We start from the raw sequence: 20,716 nt of genomic DNA, 5'->3' as shown, positions 1-20,716 counted from the left end.
TGGACCACGGTGGAATCCCGGGGGTTTTGACATCCGACAGGGGGTATTTGACTTTGGGCGCGCTTTCCGCGTGGCAACGCCTGGACCGCGTTGACATTGAGTGCGCGCGGCCTTTACCGTACTCCCGTACGGCGGCCGACAATTATGAATCATGGGCCATCATGATGCCCATGATGACATCATCCGCATGGGTATAAGCATCAAGCATGCATGGTGAGAGATGCCAGGGAATCTCGGATGGCTATCTATGGCACATGCATGGCCCCCATGGCCCGAACGTGCGCACATTTAATGCACCAAGTCAGACCTTCTCCATATTTTACCTAACCGTCCGCCATTTTGTTTTCACGGGGAGTTACCAACGGGTAAATACTTTCGTGGTAAAGGTAAGTTCATGCTTCCAAAGAAAGTAACGCCGGACATAAAAGGCCCGCGAATCGATGGTTCATTTTGAAACTGTGCGGTAGGGTTATCATCTTTTGTACATAGATCTTGTCCATATCACAAACAAAACATTGTTAGATCTATCGTTTGGGTCATCTAATTTGGATGAAACTCCTTGGGTAGATAAAATGTGCTCCATCGTGCTTAGTCTTGCTCATGTGGATCATTCAATGACAATTCTAAATTCCAAAACAAACGAACGTGGTCCAGCCAAAACCGCAAAGTAGGGTTTCACACGCAACTGAGATGACACCACCCATACATCATCATCATACACATACATGTAGGCATACCGCATAATCTACAGGAGCTGGTGGTATGATATACGACATTTCTACTTGTTTTCCATGTATTTATTTGAATGGAAGCCCAGCTCTCATCCCTTCTTTTCCTCCTGGAGATGAACACCTGTTGATGAATAGAATTCACAACTTGGGCTGATAACAAGGCCCTTGTTGAGCTTGAATTCTCTTCGAAAAACTAGGAGAAATACCTTCTCTTTGGCAAAAAGGAGGGAATTTTTTGGGAAATCAGATCAAATGCTGGGCAACACAGTTCACACACTTAGGTATTCACAGCTTTCTCAATCTCTCTCACACCCACACAAACACACTTAGTTTCACTCCTTTCTTCTCACACAACCAACGCACACAAGTAGCCACCATGATATACTTGCAGTACTTTGTGTGTGTGTGTGTGTGTGTGTAAATCCTCCTCTTTCCATGAGCTAGTTTGACAAAAGTGGGGGTTCCAAAAGAGTCAGGATCATCGGCGGGGCTAACGGAGCTCCGGGAAGAAAAAAGAGTGAAGAATTTGGAGGAAAGATGTGAAGCTTCTTTGGGTCGCAATAGTCTTGCTTGATCAGTGAAAGATCTGATCGCCGGCTTGTTTGCTGCCGGATCTCTCTCTCTCTCTCTCTCTCTCTCGATTTTTTCGTCGGAGGAGCGGGACTCTTGGGCTCCCACTTTTCCATCGAGCGATTTGATCGTCTCGATCGGGAGTGTCTCAATCCATCCTTTCTCTACCTTTTATTCTTTCGCGATATTCCACACCAGGAATCTAAACTTTCTTCCTTGCTGCCTGTGCTGGAAGAGATCATGGACACGAGTATTAAGTCGGCTGGGATGTGAGGTTTTTTCTTTCTATCTCTCCTGCTGGAATGCTTGCCTCGTTGTCTCTTGGGTGCCAATATGGATTCTTCCGCTAGAGGCGCGGCATTGCTTCTCGCGAGCTACTTCTACTACCACTGCTCCTGCAAGAACAGCTCCACGGTAACAAGTCTTTACTTTTTTCACCAGGTTTCCACCGCCAAGGTGGGATTTTGAGCAGTGATCCGGCGACCCATTGCCGAAATCTCCCGACCATTCTGCCAGTTAAACGGGGAAAAAAAGAGAGAGCGAAAAAGTCGCGGTGTTCTTCCGTGAAGAAAGTTTCTTCTTGCTGTTCTTCTTGGCGTTCTTCCAGTCCTTTTTTTTAGTTTTTTTTTCCTCGCTCCCTCCTTTCCTATGATCTTCTGGTTCAGTTCTTAGAGCGAGCTCTCTCCTCATGTGTCAAACTGTTTCCGGGGTTTTGCAAGTTGTGGAGACGCGGAGTAGAATGCAGCAGCAGCACGATGGGGATTTAGGAGCCATTGTTCGCAGCGCCGGGATTTGCAGCAACGCCACCATCCCCGACTCGCCTCCCCGATCTTGCTCCTCGTCGTCGCAGCAGAATTTGCCAGCCATTGGCGTGGAGAGATTGAATAGTTCGTCATCGTCTCCTCCCCCACCACCACCAGTGGCAGCAGTAGGATCGGCAGCAAGTTTTCCAGAGGCTAGGATGGGAGCTGGAGGATTCCTGGAGCTCATCAGCGGGAATTTGGTCCCGGCAGCCGATTTGAGCGATTTCCACCACCACCACCACCACCCGGCTCCCTCGAGCTTGTTCCATGGCGGTGGTGGCGGTGGTGGTGGCGGTAGCGCTTCCACCAGCGGCGGCCTCGTCAAGCGCGAGCCTTTGGAGGTGCCAGACTTCGATACCATCTTCTCGCACAGCCGCTCGCTCACCTTCCTGGACGATCTCAAGGCCGACTTCCAGCGGTCGTCTGCGTGCTCGTCGCCAGCGGGGGCGGTGAAGAACGAGTTTGGGAGCTTGGATTTGACGGACGTGAATGTGCCGGCGTCGAGCTTCGACTGCGCGTCGCCGGCCAGCCCGACCATGGCTCCCTCGGCGGGCAAGGATTCATCGCTCGCCACTGCCGACAACAGTAACAGCAACGCAGCTAGCAACAACAGCACTAGCAATTCTTCCAAGCATCAGGGATCCAAGCGCAGGTAAGCGACAACTTTGCATAGATTTCCTTGTCGGTGAGTTTGAGATCTTTTCCTTTCTTGTTGCCTTGTTCTTAACTTCGATGATCGTATGCTTGTGAGATCCGAGAGTTTTGTCAGTTCTTCTTGGGTGATTGATCTCTGATGGCTGGTTCATGTCTGTGGCAGCCGGAAAATGCAGCAAAAGCGGATCGTGTGCGTTCCCGTGGCTGGCGGCGGCAAGCCGACCGGAGAAGTTCTTCCCTCAGATATGTGGGCGTGGAGAAAGTACGGGCAGAAACCCATCAAAGGATCTCCGTATCCCAGGTATGTGATCATCCTCTCCTCTAGATCTTCTTCTCTCCCACTTTTTTTCCTGCGAGCTCCTCAAAGATCTTCATATCCATATCGATCTATCAACTGCATGGCATCGTGGGTCTGTCCGAATTTCACTGCCCCCCATCCCCGCGCTCATTGGGTCTCGTGGGTCTCGCTCGGATTTCGCAATGCTCACGCTGGTTTCTCGTGCTTTTGCTTCCAGGGGATACTACAGATGCAGTAGCTCCAAAGGCTGCTCCGCGAGAAAGCAAGTCGAGCGGAGCCGCAACGACCCGACAATGCTGATCATCACCTACACCTCCGAGCACAACCATCCCTGGCCGGCCCATCGAAACTCCCTGGCTGGAACAACGAGGATCCGTCCCATGGCAGCAGCAGCAGCAGCAGCAGCCGCCGCCGCCGCCGCCGCCGCAGCAACGGCAGCCGCGGCGTCAGGATCAACCACAGCTTCCTCGCCAACTCGGCAGCAAGATTCAAACAATCAGCCACAGCAGGAGAGTGGACCCGGTTCTTCGTCCATGCAGGATATGCAACAAGCCCATCAAACGGATCCTGCAGCAAATGCCGCGGCCGGGCATCTGGAGAACCCGTTCGTTTCCATCGTCAACTTGCCGGATCCAATGCAGGTTGATCACCACCACCCGCAGCAGCACCAGCACCAGCAGCACCAGCAGCGCCAAGTTCCCAGCCGAGCGCTCCTCCACCACCAGCACCTCCTGGCGGACATCGGATTCGACACAAACACGTCCCGGTCGAGCTCCCAGGACGAGGATTTCTTCTCCGAGCTGGAGGAGCTGCCGGAGCTGTCGTCCATTCTGGAGAAGGGATTCCTCGAGTACAAATCGGATGACGAAGGTGGTGGTGGTGGTGGCGGTGGCGGAGGTGGCGATGGCGGCGGCGGCGGTCCTGGGAACAGTGATCCTTCTCCTGGTGGTCCAAAGAGCAGCGTGGATCCTTTCAACTTGTTTAGCTGGTCGTCTGGATCGAATCAAAACCATCGACAGCAACAGCAGCAGCAGCACCATCACCATCATCAATGAGATATCGTCGCGTCGCGCAGCTCACAGCCGCCGCCGCCATCGAATCGAATGAATCGATCGCACACAATGTAGATGAACAGCTCTTCCAGAGAATCGAGTGTTCTATTTTGTAAAAAGAGCGAACTTGCCCGGAACAAAAGAAGGAAAAAACATAGAGAGAGAGAGAGAGAGAGAGAGAGAGAGAGAGAGAATGATGTTGTCTTCTACCATTCCATTCTTCCCCCCATTGTTGCTTTCACACACACACACACAGTAATCCTTTACAGAATGATTCAAGCCATAGCTTTTCCAGAACTGGAGATTCTGAAGTTAAAGAATGAGCAGTTCTTCCAAGTTCATCGCCGGGAATTTGGTCTGATTTGTTTGATCTGGCTGCGTACGGCCGCAACTTGGCATCATCGGTACGGAGACTCTTTGTTTTTGGTGCTTGCTGGTCCAGCTCCATTGCAATGATGAGTTGAGTGACACTCTCAGTGGAACCCAAGCACTGTTGTTTAGTCTTTATTAACGTGTTCTTTGCTTAGCTCTCTCTTTCACTGGGAAGATTGAATGGGAAGATCTGGAAGACAAGGAAAGCAAAAAAAAGCTAGCACCGTAAGAAGCGCTTGGAAGTTTCCATACCTCGCAGTCTCGCTCGACTTGGTCCTCCCTCCAATCTGGTCATCAAGGAAGTAAAAACACAAAGGAATCGAAAGCGAAAGTGCGAGAGAGAGAGAGAGAGAGAGAGAGCGAAACCAAAGCTCTCACCTTCACACTCACTAGTAAGCAATCAAGCCAACATTAGCCTCGAAAGAAAGAAAAAAAAGAAAAGAAAAGAGTAGTGAAAAACACGGGCACCACGTACGCAAAGAAAACTGCTCGTCTGTTTGCAAGCGGGGTGCCGCCTGTAGAGCATGTCCCCAATAAAACTCTTTAAAAAAAACACAGAGAGAGAGAGAACTGGGTCGTGAAAACGAAAGAGTCGAAAGCAAAGCGAAAAACAAACAGGCCTTGTGAGCTGTAGCGAAGTCTTGTTGCGTTGCTCGCAGTTTTTGTAGTAGCACAGCAGCGGAAGCAGCAGCAGCAGCAGCAGTAGAAAACGAAAACGGCCACGTGCAATAATGCCCCCCCGCAAAGTCAAAACGCTGCCCGCGTGGTCCCCAGATTCTGCGCCGTTGTCAGCGTATGACTTCCAAACATAACAGCGGCAAGCACCAAAAAAGTCAGCGCCAACTTGCATCAGCAAATAAAAAGAAAAGAGCGAAAAACGAGTAGAAAACTCACTCACTCTCAATCCTTTTCCCGCTTGTCCAGTTTAATCGTTTCATCGGCGCGAAACAAAACACCACCACCTCCGTCTGCTGCTGCTGCTGCTGCTGTTGCTACTCCCATTCGAGACTTACGAACACTGACCGATTTTTTCTGATCCCTCCTGCAAGGTCACGTTCTCGGGATTAGTAAACCCGTGGACGAAGCAAGAAAAACAAAGTTGGAAAAGCGTCCCCCCACCCCCAGTGCCAGGGATCCTGCTCCGATTGACGTACCGATCTCGTTCTCTTGCGGTTGCTTTCGGTTTTCATGGGTTGATCGATCTGCCTTTCCTACCACTTCAGTTGCAGAAGAGTTTTATAACTGAGTCTGCTCCGGCCGTGAAAAGCCACGGCTGCGTTGGATGGAACTTGATGTCTGATACACCTGGAGATGTGGCGGGGTTAAGACTGGAGAATGCTGCTTCCTGAGGGGGATCTCTCACCTTTCTGGTGGCCGTGGAGGATCTTCAATGGAACGATCAAGGGGTTCTGCATGAGATCGGAGTATACCATGCCGTGGAAGACATGCGTTGACAAATCGTCTGAGCATGATGCAAACAGCGGGTATGACTTGTGAAAAGCTACCGCATTGATGTCTTCCTTATGATTCCTAAAGTGAAATTTTGTCAGAAATCTGTAAGAGATAACCCAACTACCTTACTTGATGGTTTTGTAAGGTTTCACTGAGAGGTCCATGTCGAACCAGCAGAGCTTTGCACCCTTGCTTCCGAGAATTAAATTGTCCCCTGCCAGTGACAGACTTCAAAGCCTGCAAGATTACTCTTTCAAAGCCTACCTCCCGAGTGTAAAGCCATCGACGAAATTTCCTGAAGACCAGTGATCAGCTTCTTCGACAGCTCCTGCTTCGCAAGGTTGTATACACGGACATGCATTTTCGTTGCCACAAACATAAACGGCCTTGTTGGATGGAAAAGCACATCAGCAACACGGCCATGATGCTTGCGGAAAGGGTTTTGACTTTGCTGCTTTGATAGTTGATGTACCAAAACAGCTCTGTTGTTGCGTTTGCTAGCGTTAAGTTCAACAGAAAAGAAAGAAAATAAATAAATAAAAGTAAAAAGGATATCATCTGGAGAAACTGAGACAAAATAATCGCCTTTATTGTGCCATGAAACCCGCACAACGTTCTGTTAAAGAAATAAAATAGTTAATTCATAAACATCAACCAAAATATCAGAACCTGCTGATGAGACAGTTGGATGCCGCGAAGCTTGTCGTGCCTTTTCCAGCTGATCAATGGAGTATTTTCTACTCAGAAGAATAATGAGAAGAGAATAAAACAGTTAAAAAGAAGGGCTCACCCGTAGGTTCCGAAGTACTCGGCTGGACAGCTAACAGCTTGGCAATATTCAATTGGACTTCTTCATCTCCAACTTCTGGATCAAGTAACACCACGTCGTTGCTCCTAAAAGAAAGATAATCAGGACAAAACGAATATGAATGTAAGATGAACTATTGAACTTACACTGCGATGGCGACAACAGGTAACGCTGGATTCGGGTTCCAGGCAACACAAAACACGCTGCCACCCACGTCCCAAACCTTTTTACACCTTCCGGTTTGCACCTCCCAGACTCTAACAGTTCCATCCCGCGATCCTGACATAGAGCTCTGATCGAAACACTTCCATCATCAAAAAACACAAACCTGATAATAGCCACTCTCCAGTAGGATCCGCACTGATAGACGAAACGGCACCCGTATGCCCTTTGTATTCTAGAAAGCACGTTGTTGGATATGGCTGCAAATCTTTTGGTTTGGGAAGTTTTGGAAGAAGGGAATCCGGATCGATATTCAACTGCAAGGAAAGTATTACAGGCTGACGAGTGAAAATATGCACTTTACCCGTTTTTTGCGTGTTCGGGGGCACAGATATAAATCCAAGCAACGCTCAAATATTTCCTTGATAAACTCAGCATAAGCAGGAACATGACGAAGACTATCGAACCTGTAATAAAAAAAATCCACGATTGACAACATTAGCAATAAAAAAGAGTGCTTACTTCTTTGGAATAAATTTTGGTCGATCCTCTTCATACATAAGCTGATAAGAATTAATTTCCTCTTCAGATGGGATATACTCGACTGGTGGATTGTATGACTCTTCGTGACCTGAAAATACAAAGCATCAACAACCGCTACGACATCATGTGACGAGCACCTGGAAGCTTGGCCTTTGGTGCTGGGATGTAGGCAAGACCGTTGGCTGTTTTCTCGTTAACTTTCAGGTCATCTCCCCACATTAAATAAAATCGAGGTTTCTCTTTCGGTTTGTCCAATTTAATCCATCCTTTTCTCAAAGCACGAACGAGTTTGACAACCTGCAACAGAAACGAGTGACCATAAAGAACCAAGCTGAGCACACCTTTTTAGCTTCCCATTTGGAGGGAATAAAGCGCCGTTTAGGCTCAGGAGCATTTGACAATGGATGGCCTTTTCCGTCCCAGTCGAACCAATCCACATAAGGCTGAGAGACAAAATCGTGAAGACGTGAGCGAGTAATCCATCTGTACCTGATATGGATCAACTTCCGCGTGTGGTAGCTTCCCCTGGCGAATTCTCGAGATCATACCCATCTCTTCTTTCGTAAGTTCGACATATTCATCGTTATACTCGTCATAGACTTTATGCCTGTGAAAGAAAAACCATGAACTAAGACCTCACCCGAGCTAAACGTTTACCTTACCAGTCCTTTGGATCATCACTACGATCGAGAAAAGAATCCAGTTGATCCTTCCGTGCTTGCTTCTTCAGCTTGCGGCCAGCTCTATCGTAGCCAATGTGTTCCTCGTCTTTGTAAAACTCTAAAGGAATTTCTCCAACAGTGTTCCGTGGAGGAGCCTGTGGCAAACTAAAAATGAAAGGATCCAATTTTTTTTAAGAGACTGACCTCGTCTTCGGAAGAATCGCTCTCGTCGGCGGCTTCGCGATCATCAGATTCTTCATCACCGTCAGCTCCAGCATTGCCGTTTCCAATGTAATCCAGTAGCGCCTCGCGAATTTCCTCGTGATTCGCCGAGTCGTTGGCCTCCACATTTTCATCCGCAGCCCCGTCCTCCTCATCGGAATCTTCATCCTCTTCATCTTCATCGTCAAAATCTCCCTCTTCTCCATCCAAATCTGCCTCTTCCTCACCAGAATCTGCCTCTTCCTCCTCAAAATCACTGGAATACGCTCCATCGTCTTGATCATCGCCCGAGAGAACCTGGAGCGCGGAGTCGTCGTCGTCGGACGCTGCCATTGCGAACACGCCGGGGGAAGAACACGCCCAAACCCTAGCTAGGGTTTTACCTTTACAATTATTAACCCTAATAACCAGGGTTTATAAAATTAACAATACTGGTTAGCGCTTGTCTTTAAAAATCGTCCTTTTGAAATACTCGAGCTCTTTGATGCTCTCCCTGATATCATCCAGCGCTCGGTGGCTCTTTGCTTTCTTTGGAGCTCTTTCGGCGTCTAGAAGAGTTTGGCAAAAACAAAACCAAAAGGAAAAATAACAGAGATTTCTGGTAGAAAAAAAGTAAAAAAAAAATTTTGTTCTTATCACGCACGAACCTCGAGGGTACCAGCGTTTGCACAGCGATTTGATCGAGCTCACGTCGACGATTACGTGGGAGAGATGCGCTGCTAGCGTCGGCATGTACTTCTAGACGAAGAAGAAAAATGGAAGCCTTGTCAAGATCATCTGGAAGTTTTGGGATTGATTCACTCACTCGGAGGAAGTTTAGATCGTTGTAGACCGAATTCCCGGCGAGCTGTGCGTAGCCAGCGATCGTGTACTTCTGGACGAACTTGAGAACCTGGATGACAGACAATGATCCTCAGGGAATCGCAGAAAAAACTTTGGTTGGTTTTTACCAGCATTTCAGCGTGTGCCTCGGTTACTTTGCTATTTTGCACCCTTTCAGTAAGTCCTGGAAGAGAGAAAAAACTAAGAGATTTCATAGAGAGAAAGATAAGAGATTTCATAGAAGCCGAAGAACACTACCACTAGCTGCATGGTGTGTTTGACACCACTCTCCCATGCCTTTCAAAATCTCGTCGGATTGATGAATCACCAAATTCGGTCCCTGGAAGAACCGATTTCTTTTTTTTCAAGCACTGATTACGACGACGAATTCGCAAAAGAAGTTACCTCAATGCTCTTTGTTAGCTTGCCATCAGTGATGATACACGCAATCTCCAAAATCCTATCCTTGCAAACATCCAATCCTGCAAAGAGAGACTGCCAAATCGATCGCTTCTAGCCTCTTACCAGTCATTTCGAGATCAATCCACACAAGAGGTCGGCTCACGAACTCCCCGGCGATTGTAGCGAGCGAGGAGCCATTCTTTCTCCCCGCATCGCCGAGCGGGAGTGGAATTCGAGCGCTGCTACTGCCGCCGCCGCCACGGCCGAGCTGATCGAGATCGTCCTCATCGTCAATGAGAGTGAGCGCGGAGAAGAGATTCTCCGTCATGACGCATTGACAATGTAGCCCTATTTAGGGTTTTAGGTGTTTATTCGGATATTCCGTGCTAGGGCAAAAGTCCAATGGAGCGCAGCAAGCGAAGCGAGAAGGAGAAGAGCAGCAGTAGGTCGCGGCGAGAGCGCGATAGGTCTAGGGATGGCGACGCCGCCGATCATCGCGAGGAGAGCGGTAGAAGGGAGAAGAAAGAGCGAGATCACGATCGGAATAAGGAGAATTCGAAGGATAAGGAGAAGGAGAGGGATCGGGAGAGGGATAGGGATGATCGGCGCAGGGACAGGGATGCCGCCGAGGCGGGGGAGCACAAATCCAGAAGGGATAAGGAGAAAGAGAGGGAGAAAGCGGAGGATGTCGACGGCGATGAGCAGGAGAAAGAGGTAGCGGCGACGAAGGAGATTGAGGAATGGGTGAGGAAGTCGAGAAAGATCGAAAAGATTGAGAAGGTCAGGGCCAAGAAGGCAGTGCCGGCAATTCGATCGATCGCTCAACAGGTAGAGACGAAATTTCGAGCACTAGTTTTATTGGTTTTCTTTTATTGCAGGATGAAGAGGTCGTGGATGAAGAAGATGACGAGGAGAGTGCGTATAAATCAAGTAAGTACTTCCTTTTCCTCGTATTTGTTTAACGTGCTTGTTTTCTTCCTGCTGTTCTTCAGAGGATCTAGCAGGAATGAAGATTCGACATGGACTGGAGAAGATAATAGAAGGTGGTGAGGTAGTTCTTACTCTGAAAGACAGCAACATCCTCGCTGAAGGAGATATAAACGAAGGTACGTTGTTCTCGTAGAGTCCATGATGTTTACATGGCAATTTCAGATGCTGATGAATTGGAGAATGTGAATCTCACTGAGCAGACTGTGCGGAGCAATGCATATCGTGATGCCAAGAAAAAAAAAGGGACTTACGAAGACAAGTAAGAAGTTAAGCAACATGGGCATGGAATAACATTTCTTTTGCAGGTTTCAAAACGACATCAATACTGTGAAATCGCTGTTACCTCAATATGACGATGCTCCAAAGGACGAGGTACTTAATCCTTTTGCTTTATCTGCTATATATGAACTTGGATCTGTGTAGGGAATCCAACTTGACGATTTGGGTGGAGTCAATGAGGAGAGCCAGAAGCGTTTGGAGGAGGTAACTCTCCTGTTTTCTTACACCACTGAAGTTCACTGAAGTTTTCGATGGCAGGTCCGACTAAAGTTGCAAGGCGCAGCGCTGAAAATGCAATCGTTGCTGGGACCAGAAAACCAGGCATCTGATTTCTATACCAAGGAAGAGATGATGAAGTTTAAGAAGCCGAAAAAACAAAAGAAATTGAGGAAAAAAGACATGCTGGACGTCGATGCGCTTGAAGCCGAAGCAAAAGCTGCCGGTTTAGGTGCTGATGATCTCGGTTCAAGAGCAAATAATTCGAAGCCCAAACAAGAAGCTGAGGCGGAGGAAGAAGACGAGTTGTACAGTCGTTTGCAGAAGTCGCGTGAATTGGCCATTAGGCAGCGCATACAGTCTACGCTCGGGCCTCAAGGAATAGCCGCTCGTTTGAAACTGGAGGCTGCTGACGAAGAAAAATCGATGGATGTGGATAGTAAGACTTCAGTGGCCGAGAAAACCGTCGTTATCACGGAGACGGAGGAGTTCTGCTTGAGCCTACAACCTGATGAAGGTAATCATCCTGTTCATCATCCTGTTCCTTGCTGCTAACTATTGTATGGTTTCCAGTTATCAGCCGAAGAGCTGCAACGAATGATGCCTTCGGAGATGATGAGGTGGATGGGCAATCTGCGATGGAAATCCATCAAGAAGATGGGCGAACTGACACAAAGGTGAACGACGTCGTCGAAAATGAAGACGACGATGTCTTCGACGAATTGCCAATCAAAGAAGTATCCGTCGGGAAAGGATTAGCGGGTGCCTTGAGTCTCCTCAAAGAAAGGGGGAGCCTGAAGGAATCAGTGGAATGGGGTGGCAGAAACATGGACAAGAAGGCGAGCAAACTTGTCGGTGTTTTGGACGATGACAAAACCTATGAAAGGGATATCCAGTTAGATCGGCGAGACGAGTATGGCCGAACGGTACGTATGTGACGTTACGTAATATCCGACCCTCATCTCTGTGTCTTTCCCTGTGCAGTTGACTCCCAAAGAAGCCTTTCGCCTAGTCTCGCACAAATTTCATGGAAAAAATCCTGGAAAGAGAAAGCAAGAAAAGAAGATGAAGCAGCACGAGGAGGAGCTAAAGCAGAAGCAGATGGCAGCCGGGGACACGCCTTTGAGGTCTATGGAGAAAATGCGTGAAGTACAAATGAAGACGAGCACCCCCTACATTGTTATGAGCGGGCACATAAAGCCGGGGTATGTATTTTCTTTGTTTGTTCTTCCCGGGGATCCAGTGTTTTAATTTGCTAATTACAGGCAAACGAGTGATCCAAGGAGTGGTTTTGCAACCGTAGAGAAGGAACCAATTGGCAGCCTTACACCAATGCTTGGTGACAAAAAGGTGAGATAGAAACCTTTTGTGATTTTTAAGTGACTCACGTTCGCGTCTCGCAGGTGGAACATTTCCTGGGAATAAAACGCCCGGCCGGTGACATGGGGCCTCCGCTTTCAAAGAAAAAGGCCAGGACGTAGATCACATCTGGTTAGTTTCGTACAGGCTCTTCAGAAATGAAGGAAGTCTTGAAGGTGTGTGGTTTTACTATAAATCTACCTCGATGTGACGAATTTTTTGTTAAGTTTAGGATGGTATGTCTTCGAGACATTCTCCTTTACATTCCAGATGAGCTTGTATCAGTTTGCTGATCTTCTCTCCGTGAGGAGAGGGAGGCATCCCCGCGCCACTCTCGGCCGTGTCATTTGCTGGTTTATCATTTCCATCAAGATGTTGAGAGATAAGCTCGTGTCGACTTTGTTGCAGGCCTCGGGAGGAGGCAGTGGTGGATCCGAGACTTCGGCCGAGCCTTCGAGCATCTTTACGACGTCAACCATTGCAGGCCGCTGCCTGGGATCCGGCTGAATGCACCACACTCCGATGCGAAGCAGCTTCTCGACTTGGACCTTTCTTGAGGTATCGTCCATTTCTTGCTGCAGCTTTTTATCTAACATCTGCACCATTTTCCCCGTTCGAAGGTTGTTAACGATCCATGCGGTCAGGAACCTTGGGCTTGTCCCGCAAGACACACAGGTATGAAGAGCTTGCAGTCCTGTAGCTACCTCCAAAACAACGATCCCAAAGCTGTAAACGTCGAGCTTGTCGCTTACTCTCAGCTGCAACCATTCTGGAGCCATGTATCCGGGTGTTCCTCTCACCATTGTCATGACGTTGCTCATTTCCCCTTTTTCTACCATTCTGGACAGTCCGAAGTCTGCGATCTTCACGCCAAAGTTCTCGTCAAGCAGTATGTTTTGAGGCTTGATGTCCAAGTGAAGCACTCTAGTGGTGCATTCATCGTGGAGATAGGAGATCCCTTTAGCAATGTCGACAATGATTGCAAACCTTGTGTCCCAACCCAGCTTTTCCTGCGAGTAGATCCATTTGTCTAGCGACCCGTTTGCAACGTACTCATAAACCAGGAAGTAGCACGCCGAGTGAGAGCAAAAGCCTTTGAGTTGTACCAGGTTTTTGTGATTTATGCTTCCAATAACTCTGACTTCCGCCTTGAACTGCTTGTGACCCTGGTTTGAATTCTCGATGCGCTTGACAGCAACCTTGAATCCATCCTGAAGTACTCCTTCGTATACTATACCGAATCCTCCGCTTCCAATTTTGTTACTAAAACCTTTGGTGGCTGTGTATAGCTCCGAGTACGTGAAATCACGCAGGCCGTCCTCAGCAGATCCAGATGGAAACGACTGCCCGTAATGCTTGAGGTACGAGTTTATCTGTTTCTTCCAGATGACGATTGCGACGATAATTATCCCGATCGTTGTCGCAGAGAGTACCACCACAATCGCTGGCTTGGCTCTTCTATGCGTAGACAAGTATTGAGGAGAGCTGCGCGAGAACGAAAGTTTGGGAGCATGATGCACCTTAAGAGACAGTGACAAGGCTGGACTGGCTGGGTTGTGCGTCCTGTTTAGAGCAAAGACTTCGCTCATCTGGAAACAGGTACTCGTTTTCTCGTCGATCAATACCGCCTTACACGTACAGTTGTTGATGCACAGGGCCCTGCACTTCACTGGAGTAACGTTGTGGAGGGTGTATAAGTGCCCGAAAGGTGCGTGATCGTTGTAGTAGTAGTTTCTGGCTTCTACCATCTCGTGTTGTGAGAAATCGTATTTGCCACATTCTTGAGGCTGCTCATCAAACTTGCATATTTTTTTGTCCCCAGATATGCTGGCTCGCATGGAGCTGTTCTCCTCCTCGAGCTCTAGACAGTCGCATTGATATTCTCTGGGAAGCCAAGCAGGTCCACACGACGGAGGCAAGGTTTTTGCCGTGAACAGGGCGTTCAGACTGGTGGTGTTGCTGGTGTTACTGCTGTATGACTGGGAGGTAAATCGGAGCCCTCCATCCGGATACAGCTTGAGCAACTGGTAACCGGAAAGGTCAGTCACTGGGCTAAACGTCACTGTGCTAAACGTTGGAGTGTAATAGTCGACAGGATCGTAACTTTTGCGAATCTGCAGGTTGCTGTTGGAGAGGACGACAGTAGATATATCTTTACTGTCAGAGCTCCAAAGCTCTCCATATGCCGGGAGGGTGGAGTACAAGACTACCGAGGAGCGTTTTACCTCAAGAGAGAAGTATCCTGGTTCCTTGTTCTCGTTCGTCTTTGTTGCCACTAACTTCATCCCTGGTTTTAGGATCTGGCCAGGGAGCAACGCGTCGGTGGGATGATCAAAGCTCTGCCACAGCAAAGAACCACTGTCCGTCTGGATGACGAGATTTCCAGAGCTCTCGAGGGTCATCATCTGCGCTCCAGCGTTTGCTGTCCCCGTCGACCACACAAAGCTGCCATCAAAGTCGCGCAGCACCAAGTCGCCATCGATCGTGAAGTTGAGATAGGCACCGAGACGAACAGGCCTTGGAGTAGCTCTCCACACCACTGTCGCGCCCTGGGACTGGCTATCAGGTGAGTCGATCGGCATGGAGATGGACAAGTAATAGAGTGGATCGTTCTTGCAGGAGACGAGAACGCAAGGTGTGCTAAACCCGAGCGTCATGGGCTTCGCGAAAATGCCGATCGGACCCTTGATAACTATGTTGGAGAGGTAGCCGATCCTCCAGATCGTGCTGGGCGTGGCATAGACATCGTGTGGAGTGGCACGAAGTAAAGAGAAGGAGAGGAGCAAGACGATGAAGATGAAGAGAAAACGCTGCATTGGGTGCTTGAAGACAACGAGCAAGCCTGGGAAAGAGGTGATTGCGAGGGATGGGTTGTAAGGTAGCGTGAAATCGATCGGCTTTAGCGCATCGTGGTCTCAGGAGGACAAGAATGGTTTCGTTCTTCTCGAGGCTGTAACGTTGTCCCCGAGAGTCTGACCGCGAGAGTATAAGCCCTAAAGGGCGCCAAAAGCATTTTTGAAGTGCCCTAAATTTTGCCACAGTTTAGACTAAGCCACATCACTCAGTTTAGATTTTACTATAAAGTTTGAATGCTGTCATTTCTCTGTAAAAGTCGGACCTCACCTCTCAAAATTTGTGGAAAATATTATAAATATCTAACTCTACCCAACGTGGATCAATAAGATGGCATCTATAGACCTCTTATGACATTCCAATAGTTGCGTTGAAGGAAAATCGACCAACTTAGTGGAAGAATGGACAACCTAGCCTTTGCATCTGCCAATTACCAAGGAGATTGCACGTCTAGAGTTATAAGATGGCATCTATAGACCCCTTATGACATGAGAGCATATATCTCCAATAGTTGCGTTGAAGGAAAATCGACCAAGTGGAAGAATGGACAACCTAGCCTTTGCATCTGCCACTTACCAAGGAGATGACACGCCTAGAGAGGTACTCACCTGCGCCAAAACAGCCGCGTAATATTACTCCTGGATGAGAACTTTCGAGCAGAGACCTTCGACTTTGGGCTCTCGTGGCAAGGCAAGCTTCAAGCTGTGGACGAGATGATCATCCAGGATACATGGCTCCGGAGTGGCTCCAGTTCCAGATGAGCGACCAGCTTGACACCTACAGCTTTGGAGTGGTGGTGCTCGAGGTGGTCACTGGCATGCCCGCTTGCTCTCCTTGCGGATCAAAGCTCCTGGCTGCAGATCATGGACAAGAAGATGAGCTTTTCTTCCCAGCAAAACCCTGCTGTGTTTCGAGAAGATGGAAAAGCTGCTTGGAATTGGATTGTGGTGCGTCCAGAGTGATCCCGCCCAGAGACCATCGATGGGATATCTCTCAAAAATGCTGGAGGGATCACTAGAAACAGTGGACGCTCCTCCAATCCTTCCCAAATCTCGCGCCGTCGGGAAGGAGGAGGCCATCGAGAGTTCATGTAGATCAACGGTTGTAGTTCAAATAAGAAAGCGCGCCACATGATCGACGGTTAGGATTCTTTCTTTGAGATGGGTGTTACTGATCTAGGGTTTTAGTCACCTGTGATAGAGCGCCCGGATCGACCATCGCTCGTGGAAGAGGCGCGATCGCATCGCGAGGTGAATGCTCTATGCCTGGATCTCTACAGACGAGGAATGCACTCGCCTCCTTCGGCTTCCTCGCGCCCCGGTTTATCATATCCAAGAGGATGTTTAGCGGCAAGCTCGTGTCTGATGTTCCTTTCTTGCAGGCCTGGTCCGGCGGTGGCACTGGCGGATCCATCACTGGCGTCGCTCCTTCCAGCATTTTCACCACTTCCACCATGCGAGGCCGCTGCCTTGGATCCGGCTGGATGCACCACATTCCAATCTTGAGCAGCCGCTCGGCCTGGCTCCTTCTCGAGGTACTCTCGTCGATTTCCTTTCGTAGCTTTGCATCCACCATCTCCACCATCTCTCCCGCGCGTAGCTTCGTGTATCCCCATGCCGCTAGAAACCTTGGGCTAGTCTCGCAAGAGACGCAAGTGTGGAGAGCTTGCAGCCCCGTTGCTACCTCCAGAGCAACGATTCCAAAGCTGTAGACGTCCAGTTTGTCGCTCACTCTCAGCTGGAGCCACTCCGGGGCCATGTATCCGGGTGTTCCTCGGATCATGGTCATGACGGTGCTCATCTCTCCCTGTTCCACCATCCTCGAGAGTCCAAAGTCTGCGATCTTCACCCCAAAGTTCTCGTCCAGGAGAATGTTTTGCGGCTTGATGTCCAAGTGGAGGACTTTGGTGCTGCACTCCTCGTGGAGATAGGCCAGGCCTCTCGCGATGTCTTCCACTACCCGGAACCTTGTGTCCCAGTCCAGTGCTGCTGCTGTTGCCTTTGCTTTGAAAATCCATCTGTCTAGCGATCCATTCGCGACGTATTCGTAGACCAGGAAGTAGCAGGGTCTCTGAGAGCAAAACCCTTTGAGTCGCACCAGGTTCTTGTGGTGGATGCTCCCTATGACTTTCACTTCCACTTTGAATTGCTTGCGTCCTTGGTTTGAGTTTTCTAGACGCTTAACCGCGACTCTTGATCCGTCCGGAAGAACCCCCTCGTACACCGAGCCGAATCCTCCGCTTCCTATTTTCTTACTGAAACCTTTTGTTGCTTCGTGCAGCTCCGGATACGTGAAAACCCGAGGCACTTCTACAGCACCAGAAGGGAATGACTGGCGGAATTCATCCAGGTACGAGTGGAGTATCCTTCTCCAGATCACAACCGCAAAAGTAACGATTATAATGGCTGGTAGAACGACTGCCGCCACGACGATCACTGGCCTGATTCTCCTACTTGGAGCCTTTCGAAAGCCATTAAAAGTTCCGAGAGCCACTTTGGAATGAGAGTGCGATTTGAAGGCCACCATAAAGCTCGAGTTGGCTGCGTTCGGTGTTCTGTAGAGCGTATCTATGTCCGCCATTTGGAAACAGGTACTCGTGTCTCCGTGACTCAATGACGCCTTACATGTACAGTTGTTGATGCACAGGGTCTTGCAAGCCTCTCGAGTGATGTTGTGGATTCCACCGCTCGAAAGATTCGCTGGTGCGTAGTAGTAGAAGTCTTTGGCTTCCAACATCTGGTATTCTGATGGATCATACTTTAAGCCACCACTGCATTCTGCAGGTTCTTTGTCGATCTTACATCTTCCCCTGTCGCCGGAGGAAACATACTGCATGGAGTTGTTTCCATTCTTCAACTCTGGACAGGAGCACCCGGTGTTTTTGGGAAGCCAGTTTGTACCACACGTCGGAGGCAAGCTTTTCTCCTTGAAACTTGGATTGAGAATAATCATTTCCTTCGTATTTGATTGTCCAGTGAGAAGACGAAGCTCCCCCGTGGGATAAATCTTAAGCAGCTGGAACCCTGTGGCATCCGTGACTGGACTAAACGCTTGGGAGGACCAAAGAACTGTGCCGTTTTGGCCGTAAATCTTTAGGCTGCTGTCGGAGAGAAGGACGTGGGATATCTCGACCTTGCTGGATCCGGAGCTCCAAAGCTCTCCATACACGGGACTAGCCGAGTACAAGACAACCGAGAACCGATCCACCTCGAGGGAGAAGTATCCTTCCTGCGTGTTCTCGCTTGAGACACTCGCGACTAATTTCATTCCTGGTTTCAGCTGCTGCTGAGGGAACAAGGCGTCCGTGGGATGATCGAAGCTCTGCCACACCAAAGTCCCATTCCGGGTGCGAAGGACGAGATTCCCAGGAGCTTCCAGCGCGAGGATCTGTGCTCCAGAGCCAGCCGTTCCCGTGGACCACACCAAGCTTCCATCGCGATCACTCAATTCCAAGTTTCCATCTTCGGTGAAGTTAAGGTACGCACCTTGATGAACTAGTTTCTCTGTAGCTCTCCACACCACTGTTGCAGGCGTTATGACCTGCGCTTTCTCGTCGTTTGGCTGGGCTACCAAGTAGGCGGACAGAGAATACAAGACAGCCCAGGTCATGGAACGCGAGGTAAAGCCAAACGCTGCTTGGATCTCGCCATCTTTTTGTAGTTCCAGGACGTTGCGAGTGATGGGCCTACTGAGTTCCAAGCTGTAGCCCGCCTCGACCGAAGATTGTGAGGAGACGAGGAGAGGGATGGTTACCAGCTGGAGGGCGATGGCGAAGAAGAAGAACTTGGAACAGTGGTCAAGCATCGCTGATGGAAATGGCGGAAGCTTTGCAGATCTCCCCTTTTCTTCGCGTTTGATGATTCTTACGAGACGGACGGAGGGATTTTCCAAGGACCATTTCTTTTTTCGTTACGTGCACTTCAAGGGAATTCGTTCGTCCTGGTGATCTCGTGAGGAACTGCGCTAATAGCTGAGTCTCTTATGTGCAATGTTTGTTTTTTCTTTCTTTCTTTCTTTATTCTTGATGTTTTCAAGGTCAGCCATCCAATTTCTAGCTGTCTTTTAAAATGTCTAAGTTGACCATTGTTGACTATAGTGTGCGCTTAGTCAATTCCACTGTCAAAGATGGTAATTTCATCTCAGGAGAACAAAATCGCCAATTTGCTTGAGTCGTCAACACTAGTTGACGACTAGTGTGAGCACAAGAGAAGTTCCAAGCGGCGCTTCCCACCCAAAGAAGTACCACGGCAGCATCGCAAACGTGGGAGGACTACGCGAGGCAAATCGCCTCGTCTCCTCATCAAGAACGCGGATCCAGCTCCATGTTCGTCCCCGGATTCTCTGGAGAAATCTCTCGCTGCCCGGCCAGGAGAGGAATCGTTGTTTCAGCAGCGGTGGCAATGAGATGACCAAGGCTGAGCCGGAGAGGGGTGTACCAATCCCCTCCATAACAGGATGGACACGACAAGTTTCCCATGACAGGATCTTTGTATCCAAGTTTGGCAGGATGAGTAGACTTCCGGGCGTCTTACCATTTCGATAGATATCATCGGCAAGGAAGGAAGTACATTTTTCGCCAGAGGAAACATACTGCATGGAGTTTCTTATTCTTCAACTCTGGACAGGAGCACTTATGTCGCAGGCATGTTTTCCTCCTTGAAGCTTGAACAGCTCTTAGCCCCAAGGTGGCATTCTTTCTATGACAAACGTTGCTCTTTCGAATCGCTTATGACTACCAAAGCAGCCACTCAAGTCCGTCCACAAGCACGTCGTCACGTCAAACTCGAGCATCAGCGGCTTCTCGCAGCAAATCGCCCATATCTTGTCCTCCTCGTTGCTGCAAAACAAAAACTCGGACTTTGGATCCGACACTTCCCCAAGCTCCCACGAAGACCCGGCCATCCACTGCTCCGTCCCCTCCCAATCGAGGGTGCACACCACGACCTTATCGCTCCGGATCAAAAACACCGCATACCTGTTCTCGCAACTGAACACCGCGCCCTTCGAGACCTCATGCAGATCGAGCTTCGTCTTACCATTTTGATGGCGAAAAGAGATGTTACGTTTTTCCTTAGTCGCAGGCAAGGTTTTCTCGTTGAAGCTTGGATTGAGAATAAACTCCCATTGTCCAGTGAGCTCCCCACTGGGAGAAATCTTGAGCATCTGGAGACCGTGACTAAAAGAACCGTTCCGCTTGGGCTGTAAATCTTAGGCTGCTGTCGAAGAGGATATCTCGATTTTGCTACACGGGACTAGCCGAGTACACCAAAGGCGCGAAGAGGCTCAACTCATCTTCAGTGAAGTTAAGGTAGGCACCTTGATGAACTAGTTTCTGGCTTTGCGATCCGGACGTGCTCGTCGTTTGGCTGGGCTATTCAAACAAGGGATCCAGGCTCGAGCCGGTACTGCTCAGTTTTTTGTAAGATTTGCGTGCCGTCTCTTTTCGGTTAATGTATTGCAAAGTCA

At 49.1% G+C, this 20,716-nt stretch overlaps 6 protein-coding genes across 13 annotated transcripts; 2 read left to right on the top strand and 4 right to left on the bottom strand.

Annotated features, from left to right (window-relative positions):
- The first annotated feature begins 818 nt into the window (after positions 1–818).
- LOC9651072 (probable WRKY transcription factor 14) lies at positions 819–4,656 on the top strand. 2 transcript variants are annotated; one of them, XM_024663151.1, is made up of 4 exons: positions 819–1,012; positions 2,021–2,756; positions 2,922–3,059; positions 3,274–4,656. In XM_024663151.1, the coding sequence occupies exons 2-4, from the start codon at positions 2,041–2,043 to the stop codon at positions 4,109–4,111; spliced, it is 1,692 nt and encodes a 563-aa protein (XP_024518919.1). In that variant the 5' UTR covers positions 819–1,012; positions 2,021–2,040; the 3' UTR covers positions 4,112–4,656. The 2 variants fall into 2 exon arrangements, with proteins under 2 accessions (XP_024518919.1, XP_002989444.2); XM_002989398.2 differs by having other exon boundaries at positions 819–2,756.
- A 298-nt stretch (positions 4,657–4,954) lies between these two features.
- On the bottom strand, positions 4,955–8,689 carry LOC9651071 (ribosome biogenesis protein BOP1 homolog). 2 transcript variants are annotated; one of them, XM_024663147.1, is made up of 18 exons: positions 8,312–8,689; positions 8,108–8,262; positions 7,935–8,052; positions 7,787–7,888; positions 7,583–7,742; positions 7,425–7,533; positions 7,267–7,369; positions 7,069–7,219; positions 6,887–7,019; positions 6,723–6,826; positions 6,602–6,669; positions 6,488–6,548; positions 6,197–6,424; positions 6,062–6,146; positions 5,844–6,010; positions 5,635–5,785; positions 5,375–5,522; positions 4,955–5,279 (listed from the first exon to the last, which is right to left on the bottom strand). In XM_024663147.1, exons 1-16 carry the CDS (start codon positions 8,660–8,662, stop codon positions 5,700–5,702), a joined length of 2,181 nt encoding a protein of 726 aa, XP_024518915.1. In that variant the 5' UTR covers positions 8,663–8,689; the 3' UTR covers positions 4,955–5,279; positions 5,375–5,522; positions 5,635–5,699. The 2 variants fall into 2 exon arrangements, with proteins under 2 accessions (XP_024518915.1, XP_024518914.1); XM_024663146.1 differs by having other exon boundaries at positions 5,379–5,522.
- On the bottom strand, positions 8,682–9,911 carry LOC9651117 (oligoribonuclease). Of its 3 annotated transcripts, none has more exons than XM_002989352.2 (7): positions 9,677–9,911; positions 9,557–9,633; positions 9,410–9,491; positions 9,280–9,335; positions 9,135–9,221; positions 8,977–9,067; positions 8,682–8,877 (listed from the first exon to the last, which is right to left on the bottom strand). In XM_002989352.2, the coding sequence occupies exons 1-7, from the start codon at positions 9,879–9,881 to the stop codon at positions 8,765–8,767; spliced, it is 711 nt and encodes a 236-aa protein (XP_002989398.1). In that variant the 5' UTR covers positions 9,882–9,911; the 3' UTR covers positions 8,682–8,764. The 3 variants fall into 3 exon arrangements, with proteins under 3 accessions (XP_002989398.1, XP_024518922.1, XP_024518923.1); XM_024663155.1 differs by having other exon boundaries at positions 8,837–8,927; XM_024663154.1 differs by having other exon boundaries at positions 8,683–8,877; positions 8,977–9,221.
- LOC9650741 (SART-1 family protein DOT2) lies at positions 9,911–15,409 on the top strand. Of its 4 annotated transcripts, none has more exons than XM_002989397.2 (19): positions 9,911–10,381; positions 10,432–10,483; positions 10,546–10,659; positions 10,706–10,802; positions 10,849–10,915; positions 10,967–11,026; positions 11,081–11,555; positions 11,612–11,964; positions 12,023–12,243; positions 12,304–12,388; positions 12,442–12,573; positions 12,630–12,955; positions 13,018–13,072; positions 13,687–13,758; positions 13,824–13,996; positions 14,053–14,105; positions 14,220–14,436; positions 14,518–14,963; positions 15,017–15,409. In XM_002989397.2, exons 1-11 carry the CDS (start codon positions 9,956–9,958, stop codon positions 12,517–12,519), a joined length of 2,028 nt encoding a protein of 675 aa, XP_002989443.1. In that variant the 5' UTR covers positions 9,911–9,955; the 3' UTR covers positions 12,520–12,573; positions 12,630–12,955; positions 13,018–13,072; positions 13,687–13,758; positions 13,824–13,996; positions 14,053–14,105; positions 14,220–14,436; positions 14,518–14,963; positions 15,017–15,409. The 4 variants fall into 4 exon arrangements, with proteins under 4 accessions (XP_002989443.1, XP_024518918.1, XP_024518917.1 ...); XM_024663150.1 differs by having other exon boundaries at positions 12,442–12,750; positions 12,806–12,955; XM_024663149.1 differs by having other exon boundaries at positions 12,442–12,955; positions 14,518–14,634; positions 14,695–14,963.
- Positions 12,679–15,213, bottom strand: LOC9650740 (G-type lectin S-receptor-like serine/threonine-protein kinase SD2-5). The gene has a single exon (XM_024663184.1). The coding sequence runs from the start codon at positions 15,211–15,213 to the stop codon at positions 12,679–12,681; it is 2,535 nt and encodes an 844-aa protein (XP_024518952.1).
- Positions 15,410–16,417: 1,008 nt separating the features above from the next.
- On the bottom strand, positions 16,418–18,684 carry LOC112342036 (G-type lectin S-receptor-like serine/threonine-protein kinase SD2-5). The gene is made up of 2 exons (XM_024663183.1): positions 18,679–18,684; positions 16,418–18,637 (listed from the first exon to the last, which is right to left on the bottom strand). Exons 1-2 carry the CDS (start codon positions 18,682–18,684, stop codon positions 16,418–16,420), a joined length of 2,226 nt encoding a protein of 741 aa, XP_024518951.1.
- Between the last annotated feature and the right edge of the window lie 2,032 nt (positions 18,685–20,716).

This window comes from Selaginella moellendorffii, unplaced genomic scaffold (genome assembly GCF_000143415.4).
Source record: "Selaginella moellendorffii unplaced genomic scaffold, v1.0 SELMOscaffold_97, whole genome shotgun sequence".
In the NCBI taxonomy this organism is placed as follows: domain Eukaryota; kingdom Viridiplantae; phylum Streptophyta; class Lycopodiopsida; order Selaginellales; family Selaginellaceae; genus Selaginella; species Selaginella moellendorffii.
The sequence above is the reverse complement of the archived record's forward strand: the minus strand, read 5'-3'. Positions and strand labels throughout refer to the sequence as shown.